The 19,481-nt window shown below is 37.9% G+C and overlaps 1 protein-coding gene across 5 annotated transcripts in view; it reads left to right on the top strand.

The window, feature by feature from the left end:
• Positions 1–617: 617 nt before the first annotated feature.
• ksr1.L (kinase suppressor of ras 1 L homeolog) overlaps positions 618–19,481 on the top strand; it is a 94,002-nt gene continuing 75,138 nt past the window's right edge. The window contains exon 1 of one of the 5 annotated variants that reach the window (XR_001934458.2): positions 618–1,361. Coding sequence is in view for 4 of the 5 variants with exons in the window: in XM_018247002.2 (XP_018102491.1) it covers positions 1,158–1,361 (204 nt within the window). In the remaining variant the exon portion in view is untranslated. The remainder of the gene's footprint in view (positions 1,362–19,481) is intronic. The other 4 variants (XM_018247002.2, XM_018247005.2, XM_018247006.2 and 1 more) reach the window with 4 other exon arrangements.

The following is a 19,481-nucleotide window of genomic DNA, read 5'->3' as shown; positions in this document are numbered from 1 at the left end:
AATTTGTAATACCAACCCCGGCCTTGGTAGGTGTTTTACCGGCTAGGCCGGTAAAACACCGGCCGGGTGGCAACCCTAAGAGTGACTGAAGTTTATCAGAGCACAAGTCACATGACTGGGGGCAGCTGGGAAACTGACAATATGTCTAGCCCCGTCTTGAGAAACCAATTTCTGCTAGATCATCACTAATAACTGTGCATTTTGATTTTTTCCCCCTATGACAGTATCCTTTTAAAGGGGAACTATTTTCACGCTGTATCTGTTGGATGGATTGTGACTGTTGGCGGGTGGCTGCTTTCCTGCTTTAGCTGAGGACTTCCTTTGTGTCTCTGATGCAGGCTGCTGCAGTTAGGGCCTGTCCGTGTTCAGTCTCCATTGATTTGCAGAGCCTGTAGTAACAACAAAACAAAAGGTTAGATGTGATTCAAGCAGGCAACACAGCAGTTTATAACCCACTCCTATATTTGTCACTTCCCTAGCTAACACAAACCCTGCCTTCCTTTGTTCATGGCTTGTGGCCGGGGGTGGGTAGACTGCTGCCTAACCCCCCTCCCCCAGCAGTCATGCCCTCCCTCCCCTCCTTCAGCACGCCTGACTCCCTGCCCCTTTCCCACAGCAGCTCATTGCTATTTGCCTGTGCCTCATATCCCCCCCCCCCTTACAGGAACACTGGTGAGAATGCAGCATCCTCTGCAGTATCAGCCAGCAGCATTCACAGACAAGACTACAAGCCCCACAATCCCCTGCATGTGACCTGAGCACTGGCTGATATTAAGAAGCCCAGGGAGGGAGAAGGCAGCAGTGAGTACTCAGTGGCTGTCAGACTTATACTTTGGCTGGGTCTCTTTATTCTCATCAACTTGCTGACTGCACCGCCCTCCTTGCATTTCTAATCTCACTGCTTCATTTGTGCCTATTTATAATCTGGGGAGAGTGAAGAGAGAGCACTGGAAGACTTTTTTCTTCTTCAATGTTTAAACCTCCACCCTATATTTTCACGCACGTCGTCACTTTTGCTATTTAAAAACTGCACTCTTTTTTTTATTTTTTTTAAAAATTAGTATTTGTCGCAAAGCAGTCTTCATAAAATTGAGATTTCTTTTGTATTTTTACGAAGACATTTCCCCCCCATTTGCACGGTTCCCGATGCCGAGGAGATGGATAGAGATGGGAAGATGGTAGAGAGGAAGCAGCAGCAGGGGGGTGAGGATGGTGCAGGGGGGAAGAGCAGCCTGTCGGCCCAACAGCAGTGCGAGCTCATCCAGAACATGATCGACATCTCCCTGTCCAACCTGCGGGGGCTCCGCACACAGTGCGCCGCCTCCAACGACCTGACACAGCAGGAGATCCGGACCCTGGAGGTGGGTGACGCCAAGGGCTGGGGAGGGAAGGGATGACTCTCAGGCACACACACACTTGGTATGTTGGGCATGATGCAGAATATTTGCTAATTATTTGTTTGCATAGTCACACATTATCTAGCTTGAACGGAGGTTTCTTCTGCTTGTGACTGACAGAATGTTATTATACATTACTTTATGGGCCTCTATGGGCCAGCACAGGTGTATGCTCTGTATCCCTGTCTTGCCTTTGCTCCCCTTCCCACACTGCAGTCACAATACTATATTTCACTGTTTTATTTAACATTCCAAGTTGATCTATTATCCAGAATCCCATTATTCAGAAAGCTCAAAAATAAAGCATAGTGTCCTATTTAAACAATCAATTCTTCATTTTTTTTAAATGAATTAATAAGACCAAGTCCATGGAAACTAAGCATATACCCATATTGATTGCCAAATAATCCTATTTAGGTATTTAAATGTGTGGAGTAGCTTAAGGGGTGCTTCATCCATAAAAAAGAAGATATACAGCTATGGGACCTGTTATCCAGAATGCTCAGGACCTGGGGTTTCTGGATAACGGATCTTTCCATAATTTGGATCTTCATACCTTAAGTCTACTAGAAAATCATTTAAACATTAAATAAACCCAATAGGCTGGTTTTGCTTCCAATAAGGATTAATTATATCTTAGATTGGATCAAGTACACAGTACTGTTTTATTATTACAGAGAAAAATAATAATTTTGATTATAATGGAGTCTATGGGAGACGGCCTTTCCGTAATTCAGAGCTTTCTGGATAATGGGTTTCCAGATAATGGATCCCATACCTGTAGTTCTAATCAACTTTCCAACACACACAGATTACACATTTGTAGTGGTTTTAAAGTTATAAATATATTTGCAATTGAAAGTAGTGTCCCTTCTGTTCCCTTCTTCTGGTTCTTTAAACAATGTAACAAGTACATTCTAGATTTTCTTTTTAATCAGCTGTCTTATAAATTATTTCAGGGTCAGAGCCAGGAGGTAAAAGAATTTAGATGGAAAGAAATATTTTTTTAAAATAGCAATTACATTTTCAGATAATAAGCAAGTGAGCTGTTTTAAATGATGTATCCTTGAAAGTTTTTTTTTTTCCCATTTTGCAATAAAGGTATTTAATGATGTTGTTCTTTACATTATGGAAAGATCCCTTTAAATGTACATGACACTATTTCTGCTGAATCAAACTAAAATGACTATATTCCTAATCAGGCATATATATGGTGGATGCTGGGAATGGCAGTTCAATAACCGTGGTAGTGCAGGTTGTATATCCCTGTAAAGTAGTCCTTGAGCTTAGTTACTTTCATAGTACTGAATGGTTTTATTTATAACTGTGATTACTTAAGACAAGTGGCAGCAGCCCTTGATTATTGTCATTATCCTCATCATTATTATTGTTAGAGAGGCAATTAGTGTCTGAAAAGTACATTTTTCAGTCCAAAGGGGTCCTCCACCCAAAAACTGATTTTTGAAGAATGAAAGCGAATGTAAATCTAAGCAACATTCCAGTAAACATTAATTAAAAGGTTTTAAAGATATTTGTAAATGTAATTGCAGTTGAAAGCAATGTTTGTTTATCCCTTTCTGTGCTCGGAGTCTGACTCTAGAAGCAATACAACAGGAGTCGGTTATCTTAGGTGTTTGAAATCATTTAAAATGTTTAATTAATGCATATTAGAAGCTTGCTTAGAATTGCAAGTTTTCACTAGGAAAAATTGTGTTTGGGACCAGTTTAGAATCCTCTATGTCCATCTCCGTCCTTTGCAGGGCAATCATATTGTGTAGTTTATCACTGTAAAAAAAATCTACTTTGCTAAACCAGTGTTTTTTTAAACAATATAACCATTTGTATCTTTGTGTCTGTTTATGGTTACTTTTTTCATCATAATCTTTATAGGTATATCTGCAGTGTGTACAATATGGGAAAGATAAAAGGCGGTTGACTAACATTGATACAAATCAAGAGAAGGTCATAGGGCCCTGTTTCTGGAAGCTTGCAGCCTAGAGTCGATTTTGAACTATATGACCTTTAAAAAGAAAACCAAACTAGTAATCACACAAACTACTTTTCCCCCTTAGAATTATACAGCAGTGTTGTGGCTTTCTAGCACAGCTGGGGCTTTGCGTTTCATTCTGATCCAAATACTCTGCTGTAGTTTGTATGTTGAGTCTGTGTGGGTTTCCTCTGGCTATTCTAGTTTCATCCTACACTCCCAAAGGAGTTTGTTTCTGAAATTGACCCTAATTGTGTGAATGTAATAAGGACCTTAGATTGTAAGCTCCTTTGGGGGCAAAATCTGAGGCAAATGGAGGAAATGTCTGAAAGGTGTAACATTAATGCTGTGGAAAAGATGAGGATTCATAGTGCAAGATACACGTGATATGCATGTTGTGGGTCCTGTGAGTAGATGATGTAGTACTGTTAAGGGCTGTACTAATGCTTGGCATAACTACTGAATCTAGGAAGCTTTTTGACATACAACAACATACATTAGCAATATATACTACATGACTCATTTTCACAATGTGATCATGTACTATAACTAATAGGCAACATACAATTAAATTTCAGGTGCATATTGGTGCTACCCTAGGTACTGTAAGTTAACAAAAGGTTTTACTTTAAATACGCCTTGCACGCAGTCTTGAGTACAGGCTCTGTCTGTCAGTGTATATACAGGTTTAATTTTGTTGTAAAAACTGCTCACTGCTGTGTATTTGCACCCAAATCTGCCTGGTGTATGCAGTGACAAGCAGATGCCAGCCATGCCTTTCGGTACATACAGTATTTAGAAATGCTTATACTCATAACAGCTCAGTACTGTATATGTAGCTGAAGGCATATACATGCAAACAGGCAAAGTATGATGTTATTTACAGACTAATAAAACCTTTCGGTTGTGAAAAAAATCACAAAAACACAAGAAAGGAAAAATACTAGCTACCAAAGCTATTTGTATTCCATGTCAAAAATTATGAGAAAACTTGGGGCCACAAGCATTCAGTTAGAAGCTAGAAGTCTGCAATCAGTGCAGTAATTTGTGTCCCTGATTTTTCAGTTGATGTAACAATCTAATTTTTTCTATATTTCTATTATCTGCTAAACAAAGATGAACTCTGCAGCTCTCTTGAAACTTGAATGGCAGCCTTTAGGCAAATAGCAGTGGCATAACTATAGAGGAAGCAGACCCTGTGGTTGCAGGGGGGCCTGGACCACAGGGTCTGCTTCCTCTATAGTCAAGAAAATCCAACCTCCCCCTGCTCTCTTACCTACCCCAACACGAGCAGCTGGGGGATAGGGGATGCAATCGAACAGGCGGATGGGTGGAGGGAGGGCCAAGTAGGAGCTGCAGTATGCCAGACCCTTCTAAAGGTATTTTGCAGGGGGCCCGAAGTGGTGTTATTACGCCAATGGATAATGCAACACAAGAACAGCCCCAACACGGACAGCTGGCAGACAGCTCTCTTTTTAAAGGAATTGTTCAGTATAAAAATAAAAACTGGGTAAATAGGCTGTGCATTATTGATGTAGGGAAGCCCATCAGAGTGGCCCATATACTGCCCAACTAACTGCTGACTTTTCTGTCGGCAGTTTATATTCCGTGTATGGCCACCGTTAGACATTGATTGTGTAACCTCAGTATTTAGGAAAAATGGGGTTGTAGCCAGTACGTAATAAGTTTCTAGAATGGAGGAATCATTGATTCTGTTGTACTACTCATTCAGTCTTTGTGCTTACTGATACAGGTACCAAACAATTCTGTTGCTTTAATATGCGTGTGAGCAGAGCATATACTTTCGGCTTGTCTGGTGCTTTCAGACTGACATTTCACCATGGCCACAACATTCTCTTTTAGGATTGGGGAAGTTGATATTGAAATTTCTGTGTCTACTGAATCGGTTACACTCATTCCCACAGAACTTTGTACCTTAGTGGAAGGTGTTTTATATATGCCAATAATATTGTTTGTCATTGTAATGCTCCCCAAACTGATCTGAGATTATTATTATTATTATTATTATTAATAACATGTATCTTTTAGAGTTCCAACATATTCCACAGCACTGTATAATAAATGGGTTTATACAAGGAACACACAGAACTACATAGTGTCAAGCAACCAATACAAAAGGTGAAGAGGGCCCTGTCCATAAGAGCTTACAATCTAATCTTTGCCCCTTCCCTACCAATTATCATGAGATTTTCTACAGAAGCCAAATTTCCAATTTTGCAAAGTCCCCATTGTTGCCATCCATTCTGTTGATCAATTTGATTCCCTTTTTAGTTCATGTTTTATTTCTTTAAATAGTTTTTGTATTGCATAATATTCTGGAAGTGCTTTCCCACAGTGTTCCATTTGTTCACATAAACAACTTAATAGTTCAGCTAACTATTGGAAGAGGTTTAGAAACATGCTCCCATTTTTAAGGAGAAAAATCTGATCTCTTTAGTATCTCTCTGTAGTGGAATGCAAAAAGTTGTGATAACATCATTGTAGGATGGCCATCTGATGTAAATACTATCTACAAACTACTGTATAAAGTACACCATATGGTAGTGGTACTCATCATTTTTGGCAGAGCAAATTCTGACAAGGGGAGCTTCAAGGCAATTTAAAGCTCTTTGCCTTTGCACAACCTACTTTCTTTACCAAAAAAAGAGTTTATTATTGGAGAGCCCCCCACTACACCAGTTTTATTAAAAAATAAAGCAGATATCTGAACCGACCATTCATATCAAGACCAAATTAGGACAAAATTAAAATATGACCGCAGAATTCACTTCTAGAAGCCTATTTGTCAAAATTCAGATCTGTAGTTTTAGAGGTTTTTGTCAACCACAACTAAACTCACATTTTAAAAAAGCATGAATGTCTACTTTATTTATTTTTTACATAACATTGTTTATGATTTAGAGTAATTATTTAAATACATGATTTATAGCGATAAAAGATTTGATATGGGGAAACAAAAATAATACTAAAGTTAGCAAATTGCACCCCTCATCCATGCACCATGTAAGGTCTATCTGGAATACCACCTAACACAATGCAGCTAGCACATTGATACCAAGGCTTTTAAGAAGCCTGATTGGGCCGAAGAGGAGGGCCCAAAATATTGTTTTTGGTGTAGGATTTGCAAGGTTTTGCTGAAATTGACCTAATTTACAATCCATTCAATTGTATTGTATGGCAATAAAGCTTTGTAAGTCTATGAATCTTGCATAGAACCTCAGAGTAAGTGAGTAAGTTCAGGTGCAGTGAGTAGCTGAAATCGGCTGGCTAGATGATGATCAGCTTTTGTTGCTTCTTGTTTGGAGACTGTCATTTCTCATGCACACTTAGGAAAGATTTTTGCTGAATTAAGCAAAAAAGATAGAAGATACCAAGGACTTCTGTATACTGATTGTTCGCATATATAACTTGTTAAGGATGTTTTTTTATATGAACTATAGAAAACTATAAATCAGACGTCCCATGTATAATTTACCTAATTTGCATAATGTCTTTGAATAACATTTTTAGGAGGTTATGTAATAAAATGTGAAATTAGTTGCAATCATCTATAGCAGTCAGTCGGCATATTTTTGATTTAACTGGTTATAAGCAAACATCTTATCAGTTGCTATGGGTTACTGCATCTGGGCACTACTGTGTGCCTTTCATTACATGGGGGGGTTATTGCTTTAAGCAAAGGTTATTATTTTTGCACCATTTATTGGAATTATATATAGGAACAATATGAAAGAAACGGTTTAGAGGCAATTGTTGTATTACTCTTGTGCTTAAGCGGTACTCTGCATATTTAAACTCAGAATTTAAGAAACCATTATGTAGTAGCAGCAGCATTACAATTATTACATGTTACAGGTGGTTACAAGAGAGAAATGTACACTCTGCCTTTCATACTGCTTCTTTAGATGATGCATTACAATACGAGTCACTTCAGATGCCTGCTATCATTTTACTGCACCATTCAGTAGCGTAACTAGATATAACTGGGCCCCACAGGCAGGAGAGGTGAGGACCAGGGCCTTAGTGCTGATTTTAAGTTTACAAATGTCTACACCCCCAAATATCATAGCAAGTGTTTCAAATGCTACTCAACCAGAAGGCTGCATTTATGCTGTGCACACTACAGAGCATATCTTCAGACATTTACACAGTGCTTAAATATCCTGTCTGTCCTTTGCCTTATGTCATACAGGAGGATTAGTAGCTATTAATAGGGTTAATTATATATAAGGAAAGTAGCTGGTTATGCACCCAGAGGAAACCATGAAACATATACTGTATTGTAGCCTATTACAGGTAGCAGCTACTAATCTCCCTTTGTAATATACATCTTTGGGAACATTTTCATGACATTAAATAGAAAACCACATAATATAATCTTGGCTAACCGTATCACGCTGGCTGACTTGGTTGTCTGTCTGTTCCCACGATTGACTTAAATTGTATCCTCCTGGACCATGCCGGTGCATTTGTAGGTCAGCAGATCATCACTTGGAAATGCTCACTGCTGCCAATGACTCAGCCTTGCTGTTTGTCAGAAATTTCCTGCATATTGCTGGCTCATGATAGAATCTGTCAGACTCACAATGTGAGTGTATTGCTTGCTGTCAGAAAAAGGATATTGGGTTTAGAAACCCAAAACTAAAATCATTAGATACATAAACTATAAAAAAAAAATTGTGAAACAGGAGAAAAGTGCACTACAGTTTAGGGAATATTCCTTTTTAATGATTTTCACTTCTCAAAACAGTGTACACATGACAGAAAAAAATAATTGTTCCTGCTCAGTTGATACATTTAAAGCTGGCCATAGATGCAAAAATAAAGTCATACAAATCTTTTGTTTCGTATGATTTTCCAACATTTTTGTACCATGGTGATCAGTCGACCGGACAGCTTAGAAGATTCCTGTCGGCCAATGATAATTTCTTTGCATGTATTGCCTACCTAACAATATCCATGGGTGACTGTCACTACTATTTGTCGGATATAACTTTTGTACGATTTCTGTCTTGTCAATTCATGGCCAGACCGTCATATGATTTGTTATTTTACTACTCTACTGCTTTATTTAATCGGAATGGTTAGTGGTAAATTGGGAGATTGCAAAGCACAATCGTTCGCCTGACATAAGGATATATCTGCATGTCTATGCCCAGTTTAACTCTGTACACACATGCACATATGTGGACAATCCCTGTGTCCAAGTAACAGTAGCAGCACCCTAAAAGCAATATGCACATTTTTACATCAGAAAAATCACACAGGGATATTTGTTGGCAGTCCCTGTTTCCAAATTATAATAGTTCCTTGTTTTTTTTTCTGTAAATAAATTGTCGATAATAAGATGTACTTCAAATGCAGTTTGGATAATTTTGTGCTTTACAATTATATAATAAATGTACAATTACTTAATTTTTGCCACCAGCTCATCTCCACTAACTGCAACCGCCGCAAATAGCCAAGATATTTTTTTTACAAACACTGGTTAAAATGTAATGCTTTGTTTAAAGGGTCTCCCTATCTAAACAATATTTCAGTATTAATTAATGAAATTTTTTCAGTTTTTAAATTTATTTGTAAATGTTACTGTTAAAAGCAGTGTCTGTATGGCTATTTAAAGTCTCTGTACTAATGGCTCTGAGTCCTGAAACAATGTTTGGAACTGTCTTATTAACAGACCTGGAGAACTGTCTTCGTCTACATTGTTTTAAATCATACCCAGAGAACAGAAAGGAATAAACAGACCCTGCTATTATTTGCAATTATTATTATTATTTTTTTTAGAAATAACTTGAAAGTGTTTAATATTTAAAAAACTTAAAAATATAGACTGCCTGCATGCTGAAATAAATTGGATAAAGACTAGTATAAGTCATTTTGTGATTCAAAGAAAATGAACTTTCTTTCAATTTAACTAGGCAGGTTGGACAATGAAATTAGCTGGGGTCTGGTGAGTCCTTTTATTAAGCTGGGTGCAGGGTAGTTGGACAGGTTTCCCATGTTTTTATGTTATGCTTAGTAATCCTGCAATGGTTGCAGTTAAGAAAAGGAAACGGATAATTAAAGGGCCGTTTAGTTTGTGGTTAGGGTGGAATTTAAGGCTAAACCAGCCAAGCCACACATCTAACCTTAAAAGATGTTTTAATGTGTCTTCATTCAGAACCTGTGCGTCATGAGTCTGGAGGCCATGTACATTGTAAACGCTTCAAAAATCTCAGTGCTTTGGCCTGTTAACAAGTTTTTTTTTCCTCATAATTTTGGCAACTTCAACACTAACCTATTAAAATTGATGGTTAATGGAGTAATTGTTTAAAGCATACACTATGAAGAAGTTATATGCCAGGTCTTGCTTGTTTTTTATTAAATTTTTCACGTGTATTATGACTTGAGTGTTGTAATACTGCTTGTGCTTTTCACTAGAAATTGTTCTTATGTGTGTAATATGCAAAATGAATTGTTTTCTGCGGTTAGATGTTTGATGCAAGGTTCTGTAAGTGCTATACGCACGGGAGCACATATATAAAGATCCAAAGTTCAGTTGCCCAGTGCATAACTTTGTAAAAGGCACTGCAGGTGCTTCCAATGTCGCTGCTTTACTATACAAATTCCACTGGATTTTGTTTCCAGTTATTTATGTGAATAAATTGATAATACATGTTGATTGACTGAGGGTTGTTCACCTTTGAGTTAACTTTTAGTATGATGTAGAGCCAGGGGCGTTTTGGTAAGTAACGACGATGTTTGCAATGCCGGCCACCTGTCGCCCGTCACGCTTACCTTAATAGCCGACGGAGGGGTCCAGTACAGGCCGCATTGATAGCGCAGAGAGCGAAATTGCGCTCTCTGCACAAGAAAAGCCGAATTTTCCAAAAAACGGAAATTCAGCTCTTTAAGTTACCGGGAGCGGCTTTTTGCCGCCCCTGGTAACGTCTGCGGAGCTGCCGTCTGAGGCAAGGTGCTCAGTTATTTAGCGTTTTACTCAGCAGCTCCTCAGTTTAAAATTTCAGCAATCTGGTTGCTAAGGTCAAAATTTTCCTAGCAATCATGCGTTGATTTGAATAAGATACTGGACCATGAATAGGAGAGGATCTGAATAGAAAATAAGTAATACAAAGTAGCAATAAAAATTATTTTATAGCCTTAGAGCATTTGTTTTTAGATGGGACCCCCATTTCAAAGTTGGAAAAAGTCAGAAGAAGAAGGCAAATCATTAAAAACCGATAAATAAATAATGAAGACCATTTGAAAAGTTGCTTAGAATGAACCGTACAAAACGTTAAATAAAGGTGAACCATCCCTTTAAGTGTGCATGTGTGAAAGCATTAGAATCAATTCTCCTTGGAATCTGCAAAAAATGTGAGTTGTTTCCAATCACAACTAAACCAAAGATGTGCATGATGCCTCAATTCTTCATCATAAACAGTTGTCCTCTCCAATGTTTTTGGCCTGCAGAGCTGTGAAATAATTTGGGAGCTATGAAAAGTTTTGAAATTGCATGTAAGAAAGAAAAGCATTATGCAACTTTCCAGTATACAATACAATCATAAAAAGTTTCAGTGGTTATTTGTAAATGTAACAACTGAAAGCAGTGTCTGTCTGACCCTCTCTGCACTGCTGGTTCTGTCTTTTGAAACAATGTAAGAGAGGTAAACCTTGCATGCTTTTTCACAAGCTTGCACTTCTTTATGTGTTCCCATGAGGTGGTTTAAAATTACAACCAGGCTAAATTATATTTTGTGGTATTCCATTCACTTTTAAAGCTATTGTGTATTAGAATAAACGGAAAGTGAAAGTAGAGTTTTTGGTGTTTCTCTGATTTGTTTCACAAGGCAGCAACAAAGTATCACTCAGTTCAGCAAACAACTGGTACAAATGGCTCTAGGTTTCCCACTTTCTGCATGTACAGAGCTCCTGGCAGACTGCAGTTCTGTGCGATAAATGAGGCAAATTTTTTTGTTGAGTGGGTTGTTGATACCATGGAGAATTCGTGCTGTTGCTAAAAATGTTTGGAATATGAGCTTGAGTGGGTGGAGCAGAGACAATGCTACACAGAATAAAATGTATTGAGAATTACTGTGGTTAAAGGAGAAGGAAAGCTACGGATGCATTTTATTGCCAATCGATTAGCCACAATAGTGCAAGCTAGAATGCTATATTTATTCTGTAGAATGTTTTACCATACCTGAGTAAAAAGCTCTAGAAACTCTCTGTTTGTTTAGGGTAGGAGCTGCAGTATTAACATGGTGTGACATCACTTCCTGCCTGAGTCTCTCCCTGCTCTGGGCTCAGATTACAGTAGAGAAGGGAGGGGGGGGGGAAGAGGAGCAAACTGAGCATGCTCACGCCCAGGGCAATGAGGTTTAAGCTGAAGGCAGGAAGTCTGATACAGAAGCCCATGAGTACACAATAGAAGGAAAGAAATGTGGTGTTTCTTTTGACAGGGGACTCAGAGCAACATTACTTTGGGGGTTTACTGGTATATTTAGATGGACCTTTCTGATAAGGCTTACTTAGTTTTAACCTTTCCTTCTCCTTTAACTGTTTTTTTTTTTAATCACAAATCTACCTTCCTATTCAAACCTTTGATCACATTTTCTTCTTAAGAGAAATGGTTTAGTTTGCATTGTTTAAATGTAATTTATTATGCTTCATTTATTGCTGCCCTCTGCACAAGAACTGATTGTCAGTGTTTTTTGTGATTCCTGTCCTGTAGAACTACAATGCTGCAAAACAAATTGGTAGGGGCAAGACGTAGCATAAGTATCCAGGTATGGGTTTAATTCTGTACATGAACACACTCACCTTTGTCAGTGCCACAAGAGCCTGTAGACATCTTTATATGGGAGTGGGGTTCAATATTGGTGTTGAGATAGAGTCAAATGATTTAGGAGCCTATATTTAATGCTGTGTAAAACAACTAAAACTGGCCATTGACACAAAGATTAAGTTGTACGAAACAAAGCTTTGTACGATTTTAGAGCCGCGTCGGGGTTGTCCCGACATTCTTTTGTATCATGGCGATCGCCGTTTAGTCGATCGAACAGGTTAGAGGATTTCTGTCGGCTAACGATAATATCTCTGCATGTATTGCCTATCTGACCATATCCATGGGTGACTGTCACTACTATTGCCAGGACATAACTTTCAGTCGATTGCGGTCTGTCAATTCATGGCCAGAACATCATCTGATTTGTTCTTTTTATTACTTTTTTAAATCTGAATGTTTAGTTGTAGGTTGGGTGATTGTTCGTAACACATCAGTTAATAGTGCTGCTCCAGCAGAATTCAGCACTGAAATCCATTTCTCAAAAGAGCAAACAGATTTTTTTTATATTCAATTTTCTGACATGGGGCTAGATATTTTGTCAGTTTCCCAGCTGCCCCAGTCATGTGACTTGTGCCTACACTTTAGGATGGAATTACTTTCTTTCAGGCTGTTATTTCTCCTACTTAATGTAACTGAATCAGTCTAAGTGGGACTTGGCCTTTACTATTTAGTGCACTGTTAACTGATGTGTTTAGAAAAAAACATGTTTTCCCATGACTGCATCCATTTAAAGTGGACCTGTCACCCAGACACAAAAATCTGTATAATAAAAGTCCTTTTCAAATTAAACATGAAATCCAATTTCTATTTTTTATTAAAGCATTCATAGCTGCTGTAAGATCATTTAAAAATCTCCGCTGTCAATCAAATATTGTCTGCCCCTCCTCTATGCCAATGGCATAGAGGCGGGGCAGACAATTACTTTCACTTTCCATTCAGCACTTCCTAGAAATCACTGCTCTCCACACATTCCCCCATTCTCTTAACCATTTAATTGTGTATCCAGGGCATGGAAATGGACATTGGGTCCCCCATTCTGGTGCACAAACAAGATTCTGAGATGACACATGGCTTGCCTTAATAACAGTGTGCACAAAATGGCTGCTGCCTGCTTGCTATAATTTTGAAATCCCAGACTGAAGGAAACAAGATTCAAATAATTTATATAGTGTAATTAAAGTTCATTTTGCTTGACTAAAGTGGTAAAATAGGATTTTGAATAATTTCTTTGGGTGACGGGTCCCCTTTAAGGCCAGAAAACTGTGTAAAAAGCTGTGTAAAAATAGTGAATTTATCAAGGTGTGTGTTATATTTTACCTTGCCTGAATGCCAGATTTGACACTGTTATTTTATACCACTTCAGACTGTGTGATTCATTAAAGTCAATGGGAAAATTGCAAGTGAGTTCCAGCGATGTGAGATGAATAAATGCTGTATTTTCCCATAGCATTTTCAAGCATCGATTTACTTTTAAGACAGATTTTTATGCAGAGATATGTGATCGCCAATATGTATACACAGCTTCATAAATACACTGTTTTTTTTTACACAGCGATGTGTGGTGTATTTAGTCAGCATTTTTACACATAATTATAGGCCCCTTCAAGACAGCTCTGCATCAACAAAGGGAGCACAGAACAATTATGAATTGTGTTTTTTCATGATAGTTCCCCTTTAATGACTTATGTGCGATAAGATTCTTATGGGAATGAAACTGTCAGCAAGCACGTGTGTAATAGTATTTGAGCAAAGGTTCACCTGTCACCACTCTGTGTGCTACATATACACTGTTTCTCATCCAGTAACATTAGCAGCAGTGACAGATGACCATGAGCTATTTCACTGCCTCTGTTCTCCACAAACGTGTGGCCATTAGCCTAAAAATTGGTTGTTTGGCTATAAATTAATTTCAACTAATCATAGAAATGCCATTAATAAGGGCATAATGTAACAAGTGTGCTGTCTATGGGTTCTTGTGTCGTGGCATCCATTCCTTAGAACACTATTTTTTATCTACACAGAGAGGGTATGTCTTTGGTCAGAATACATGAGATATATATATATATATATATATATATATATATATATATATATATATATATATATATATATATATATATATATATATATATATATATATATACATATATACATATATACATATATACATATATACATATATACATACATACATACATACATACATACATATACAGTGTCTCCTTAAATGTTAAAATGACACTTTTTTCATCTAAACTTTTCTGGTAACTACCTAAACTAGACGTGTCTGTTGTTGTTGTTTTTTTTTTTAATGTAATTTCGCTGTATACCGGTAGTTAAAAAGACATTAACTAAAAAGTCTGATTGAACCTGTTGTTGCCGCTTCAGTCTGATCTAGTCTGTCTGTTGTTATCAGCCATGCCTTTAGCACACTGCTGTGATTATTCCTGGAAAACTTGTAGGAAAGTCCCTGCAATAAGGAACTGTAATAAAGAGCATTTGGTCTCTTATTTTCTACTTTGTATTATGGAAGCCTCCATTAAACAAGATGGACTAAGCGAGTCTTTGTTTACAGCACTCATAACAAGGAACTCTGCCTTAAAAAGACTTTGACCTGTACAGATTAGAAATAAATAGTCAAAGCAAAGAAATACTTTTCATTTTTGTGCTACTGTTCCTTTAATAGCATATCAGCCGTTCTAGCACTGTGACACGATTATCTCACAGAAGGGAGCAGTTTCTGGTTATGATATGAGATGTGACTTTGTACTGTCTGCATTTGAAGAAGGTCAGACTTTGAATCAGATATACACTTCTGGCAACCAAATTGTTGTGAGTTTGCTAATGATCCATATCTGGCGTTTGAATTTCACTGTGTTGGTCTCTTAGCAACATGGTTATATTTAAGCATCGTGTGAAGCAATAATGACCTGGGTCATTAATGTGTTACTTTTGACCTGAATTTGATGGTACCTCTTGAATAGCTTCTGTGTATGTTTTGTTAGTCAAACTCATTCTGCCGTAGCAGCAGCTGTTCAATAAGGAGCTGTCTCAGCTAGCAACTTGATCGCATACCTCTGTTAAAGGTGAACTGCCATTAAATATCCTGTTTTGCTATGTTAACTGTTCAGTTTTAAGAATTTTTTAAATAGAATATATTTAAACATTTTGTTCAATGACTAGGGCTTGTGCTTAACATTCTTAACATTCTTTCTGCCTGTTTTAATCAAGAAAAAATCTATGGGTTTTTGTGGTAAACCGGGATTTTAAAGCTGCTCTTTAGCGAGGTAGATGATTAGATTGCCAGTATAAAACCCCAACCTTGCCCCTTTGTTGTGACTTTTTAATGGCAGAAGCCATTATTATTATCTGTGCATCTGCCTCGCAAGGACCAAATATGGAGGAGTTTCAGTTTTCCTGTTTAGCTCAAGAAGTAATAAAAACCATAGGTTTTTTTTTCATGATAAGGCTGTTACAATTTATATATTAGTTGCTGACACTCCTGTGATGCAGCTGAGAATGGATTAACTAATATACTTGGTCTATACTGCTGCCGGTGTGCTGAAGTATAGACCAAGTATGCTAGCAGTAGACACATACTGGCATGTAGTGATGCGCCGCACTTGCATACTTTTTTAGGGCTGAAGGTGCAATAGACATACTGACTTGCCAGTACAGTGAACTAAAGAAGTATGTGAGAGCAGTGCATCACTATGTGCCAGTATGTGTCTATTGCTAACACCTTCAGAACACAGGCAGCAGTATACCAAGCGGCAGATCATTTCACTAATGTGCCCAAGTATTACGGCTACGCAATTCCTTGTTTAACTGAGATCCAATAAGTCCAAACAGACTCCGCTTTTCCACTTCCTAAACGCTGTGTACATGTCCATCTCCAGGAGTGAATGATCCTGATCACAAGCTAGCTACATCGGAATGGATGTCAGGCTGAATGGTCGGCCCTCACACATTTTCACCTCACCAAATCTGGCCCTTGTTGCAAAAAGTTTCCTGAACTAGACTTTAAAGGAATTGTTCAGTGTAAAAATAAAAACTGGGTAATTAGATAGGCTGTGCAAAATGAAAAATGTTTCTAATATAGTTAGTTAGCCAAAAATGTAATGTATAAAGGCTGGAGTGATTTGATGTAAAACATATCAGTCAGAACACTACTTCCTGCTTTTCAGCTCTCTAGGTTTACACTGACTGGTTACCCTGGTTACCAGGCATTAACCAATCAGAGACTTGAGGGGAGGGGGGGCACATGGGTCATACCTGTTGCTGTTGAATCTGAGCTGAATGCTGAGGATCAATTACAAACTCACTGAACAGAAATGGACCATGTGGCCCCCCTTCAAGTCACTGAATAACTCCGTTATAGAGCTGAAAAGCAGGAAGTTGGATTCTGGCTGTTTTATTAGACATCCAGTCACTCCAGCCTTTATATATTACATTTTTGGCTAACTAACTATATTAGAAACATTTTTTATTTTGCACAGCCTATCTATTTACACAGTTTTTATTTTCACACTGAACTATTCCTTTAATCCTTTAATCAACTTGCTTTTGCTACATTGTTTCAAAAGTCAATGCCAACAGTGTAGGGAAGGGTCAGACTGCTTTAAATTACAGTTACATTTATAAATATTGCAAATTAACGTATATTGGAAATCCTGTATAGAATTCCGCTTTATTTCTGCTTTGACTTCCCTTTTTAGTTCCTTGTTACAGCAAGCATTCATTTGTTCATGGATACTTCTTCCTGTGTGGAAAGTGGAACTAGTCCATAGTGACAGGATGTTGAAGAAAGTGCTGTCTGTAAGTGGCAGTATGACTGAACAAAACAAATTATCCTTCTAAATTCCATGGAATAAACCGTTGTAGTAAACATAAACGCACCAGTTTAGTGGGGGCCAGATGTGCTGCACTGAGCCTATAAATTAGGCGGATGATCATACTCTATATTTTAAGACATCGCAGGCACTCCTGAGATCATCACAAGTTGGTGTTATAAAAGCAAAAGTAGTTTATTGATATTTATACAGCATCAGTTTGGTCTTACATAGTTGCTCTGTATATTGCAACAGGCCTGGAATGGATTCTGGCTAATGCAGTAGGGGCTGCTGTAAGATGCCCATAAGCATTATTATTTGGCAGAAGAGGGGGCTTTGTGGTCTTCTGGGTACTTGAAATGCCAGGGCTGTTATTTAATCCCAATCTGGACCCACCTAGCACTTATTCTTAGGCTAACTAAATATATTTATAAAGCGGTTTATTTAGTATTATGTCAAAAAAGTATAAAAGTTGGTGTCAAAATGAATCACCAAATGTAAACTCTATATGCAAAGACCCAGTGTTTGCTATTTATGAAAGTTTGCCAGAATTACAATGTAATAGATGGCAATTTATGATTTGCCGAAGTCCATATTGATTTTATGGAAAGTGAGCTAGTAAAACTGCAGAATCAGTTTGGAAAATTTGTGTTCGGGCAGGACTACGCGGACGATTTTGGAGCGATCTGACACGCTGCACAAAAACACAGGCGTCAAATCGGATGCGACTGGAATAAGGTAAGTAAATGCGTTGTCGGATGGTGTCGGAGCGTTGATCCAACGCGACGATCTGATGCAGATGCAGCACGCGGCGTCTGGATCAGAGCAGCGACACCATCCGACAATGCCATTACTTATCTAATTTCTGTCACATCCGATTTGACGCCTGCGTTTTTGCTCAGCGCGTCGGATCGATCCAAAATCGTCCGTTTAGTCCTACCCTAAGACATAATGCATTTACACAATTTGACATGTCATGTGGGCATCTATGCAATTTTCAATCACAGCTTCACAGGTGCTTCTAATCTTAGCACATTAAATATGCAGTACAGTATGTTGCACAGCGATGTGCTATGTAATAAGTGGATCTTTATACAGCTTTAAAAAATATAGCCCTGGCAGCGTTTAAAATAATACATGCCATAGTTTCAGATGTTGTGACATATGCCTGTTAAAAATCTTCAATTAGATGCTTCACATCTCTATTGTTGTCACTACAAAGACAAGAGAAAGGGGCTCTGTTTCCTGGCAATAAATTAGCAATTTGCTTAGGTTCTGCTCTACGACTTTTGTGGAAAGCTTACTCTTTAAAAATTCGAAATTACATATTCAAACATTCTGAGAGCTATATTATGTTTCAATGTGTGGGTGAAATTGCATTGACAAATCCTGACATGTTTAGCAATTTCATTTAAATGGCTTATCACTTGAAATGCATTTATCTCATTCTCTGAAGCTAGAAATCCTTCAATGTAAGGTTCCTTGGGGAGAAGCATTGGCTTTTTTTTGCATGCATTAAATGGATTTCAGAATCCTACATGACTCATTTGTTTGTGTTCACAATAATGTAAGTATAAAAGAGCATACAGCATACATGGCAGGACCATAGCAGGTGCTTGGTGAAATCATACTCGTGTTCTGAATACATGATTGTGAGTCCGCTAATGTAGGTGAAACGTAACCTGCAAAGTAGTCTGTAGTCTGAGACTTTTTTTCAAGTGGAAATTGCATGCTGTGGTTTATGTCTAGTTTCCTTATATGTACAAAAATGTTTGTTTCCTGCAGCCTTGTCTGATAATGCTAATCAGATTCCTGCAACATCTCACAGCATATGCTTACACTTGCCTTCTACATTTGATTTAACACACAGGGCATTTAACACTTGCATTCTTGGCTCCCCTTTTGAACCTAAATTATTGTATCAGAAAGTCTTAATGAGATAAAGCGTACATTATAAAACTTAAAGATTGGGTCAGGGACCTGTAAGCCTTCAACTTATTAGTGTCCCTTACCAGTATGAGACCACAGGGGTCATTTAGTTTTGGGAAGGCAGCATGTAGAGTGCAAAAAACAACTGCGATCAGCCATATTTTTACACTTTGCCTGCTGCTTTCCTCCAGTCCTGAATTTGCCCAAGCGAATAGTAAATGAATTTTAAATTTATAAAAATGATTTGCTTTTTCTCTGTGTAATAATAAACCAGCATTGTACTTTATCCCATCTGAGATGTAATTAATCCTTATTAGAGGCAAAACAATCCTATTGGTTTTTTTTTTTTTTTTTTATAAATTCTTTATTTTTCACTTTATAAAGGAAAAAAAAGGGGGGTACAGAAAAAAGAAAAGGGAAACGGGGGGTGAGCAACATTATTACAGAATAGAAGTATATGCATCCTGGTAAGTAGAAAGCTGATA

Source organism: Xenopus laevis, chromosome 2L, assembly GCF_017654675.1.
Source record: "Xenopus laevis strain J_2021 chromosome 2L, Xenopus_laevis_v10.1, whole genome shotgun sequence".
Classification (NCBI taxonomy): Eukaryota; Metazoa; Chordata; class Amphibia; order Anura; family Pipidae; genus Xenopus; species Xenopus laevis.
This window is presented reverse-complemented; position numbering and strand designations above follow the sequence as displayed.